Raw genomic sequence first — 1,570 nt, 5'->3', positions numbered from 1 at the left:
TGTGTGTGGGGATTAGGTGGCAGCAAAGTGTCAGGCTCTTTCCTGATTGTGAGGGCTGTAGGGTGGTTATGTAGAAGAGGGAATGTCCTTGTTTGCAGGAAGCAGGCACTCGAGGGCTCAGGATGATGGGGCATCAGGTGGGCGACTTACTCTTAAATAGTTAAGGGAGAAAAAATTCTTTGTAACTTTGCTATACATTTGAAATTGTTTCAACTGAAAAGTTAAAGAACAAAAGTGACTAAGGACTAACCTTTTCATAGGGTATCTGCAGAAGATCCAACACCACCGAATGAGCCCCCATATTTTTTAGTAATCGTTGGTGTTGATTCCGAGTCTTTTTATTCTGTATGCAGAGTTTACTCAGCCTAATCAAAATCTTTAAAAAGAAAAAGTACTATATTTAACAAACAACAATATGAAATGTATTATATAAGCAAAAGTTATTTGGCATGAAAACATAAACCTATATAGTAGTATTTCATATCACTGACCTCCTTTACGATCCTGTAGTTATTGCTTTTATTGCTGTCAATCTGAGGTTTCTTTGTTCCATCCTGCACTGAACTTAAAATATGTGATTCCTAAAACAAACACAAATATGTATTTTTATGCCATCTGTAGCTTTGTAATAAATTTATGTATTTTGTAAGAAATAATAAATATACTTTGTAATATTTTAGAATAAATTTATTATTCAACATAAATGTTGCTTTTGTACTTTTTTGTTGCATAAAATGTTCCTTGGCTTGCATGAGCCATGCAAATTACCACTACATGATAAGAACCAAATTACAAGATAAATGTTATTACTAATAATTGAGTTAAATTTTTAAAAAGTTGTTATTCATATTATTAGTGTATTTCCATATATACATATAAATCATGGTTTATAAATCATGGTTGTCTATATGAGAGGGAATCATAAAAATCTGGGCATAAAAGATGCAATTTTATCATCAAGGAAGAACAGCAAGGAACAAAAGAGTGAAGGAGCATCTCCTAGCAGCTGAACACAACTCAGGGAAGAGAGACAAGGGCAACATGACCCAGAGATTCTCTGCCAGGTCACCATGACATCCTTAAGAGTAACGACTTGGGGCCAACCAAGCAAGTATGGAATCATGAAAATGAAGAGAGGCAAATAAAACATATTAGAAACAATATTTTAAATTGCTATATTAATAAAGCTTATTAAGAGGACCTGAAACACCAGAAGAATTAATTATAACAACCATTATCTGTAGCATCAAAATAAAAAGCAAATATAGGTAGTGTACATATCTTAAATATCAGCAATTGGAGCCACCATATGAAAATAAAACACCAATTACAAACAATTCCATACAAAACATTTATTAAGACTTAATACATGCCTGGTCCTAGACTATGGTAAATGGAGCTTAAAGAAACAAAAAACAACAGAAGATACGATCCTTCTCACAAGAAAATTACAGTCTACCTAAGAAAACTGGGAGAAATATGAAAATAAACATTTGAACTGAGCAGAAGTCACTATTCAGAAAGAGAGAAAGAGAGAGAGAGAGAATAACTACAGCTTTAGACAGCCTTA

The 1,570-nt window shown here is 33.1% G+C and overlaps 1 protein-coding gene across 1 annotated transcript in view; it reads right to left on the bottom strand.

Moving 5' to 3' along the window:
• The window catches only part of LOC103603825 (inositol 1,4,5-trisphosphate receptor type 2), a gene marked incomplete at both ends in the record, with an annotated part of 166,825 nt that extends 166,244 nt beyond the window's left edge, over positions 1–581 (bottom strand). The window contains 2 exons of the mRNA XM_008588413.1: positions 251–376; positions 492–581. Coding sequence (XP_008586635.1) covers positions 251–376; positions 492–581 — 216 coding nt within the window. The remainder of the gene's footprint in view (positions 1–250; positions 377–491) is intronic.
• Between the last annotated feature and the right edge of the window lie 989 nt (positions 582–1,570).

Source organism: Galeopterus variegatus, unplaced genomic scaffold (genome assembly GCF_000696425.1).
Source record: "Galeopterus variegatus unplaced genomic scaffold, G_variegatus-3.0.2 Scaffold4807, whole genome shotgun sequence".
In the NCBI taxonomy this organism is placed as follows: domain Eukaryota; kingdom Metazoa; phylum Chordata; class Mammalia; order Dermoptera; family Cynocephalidae; genus Galeopterus; species Galeopterus variegatus.
Note: the sequence above shows the minus strand (reverse complement) of the source record. Positions and strands in the feature narration are given on the sequence as shown.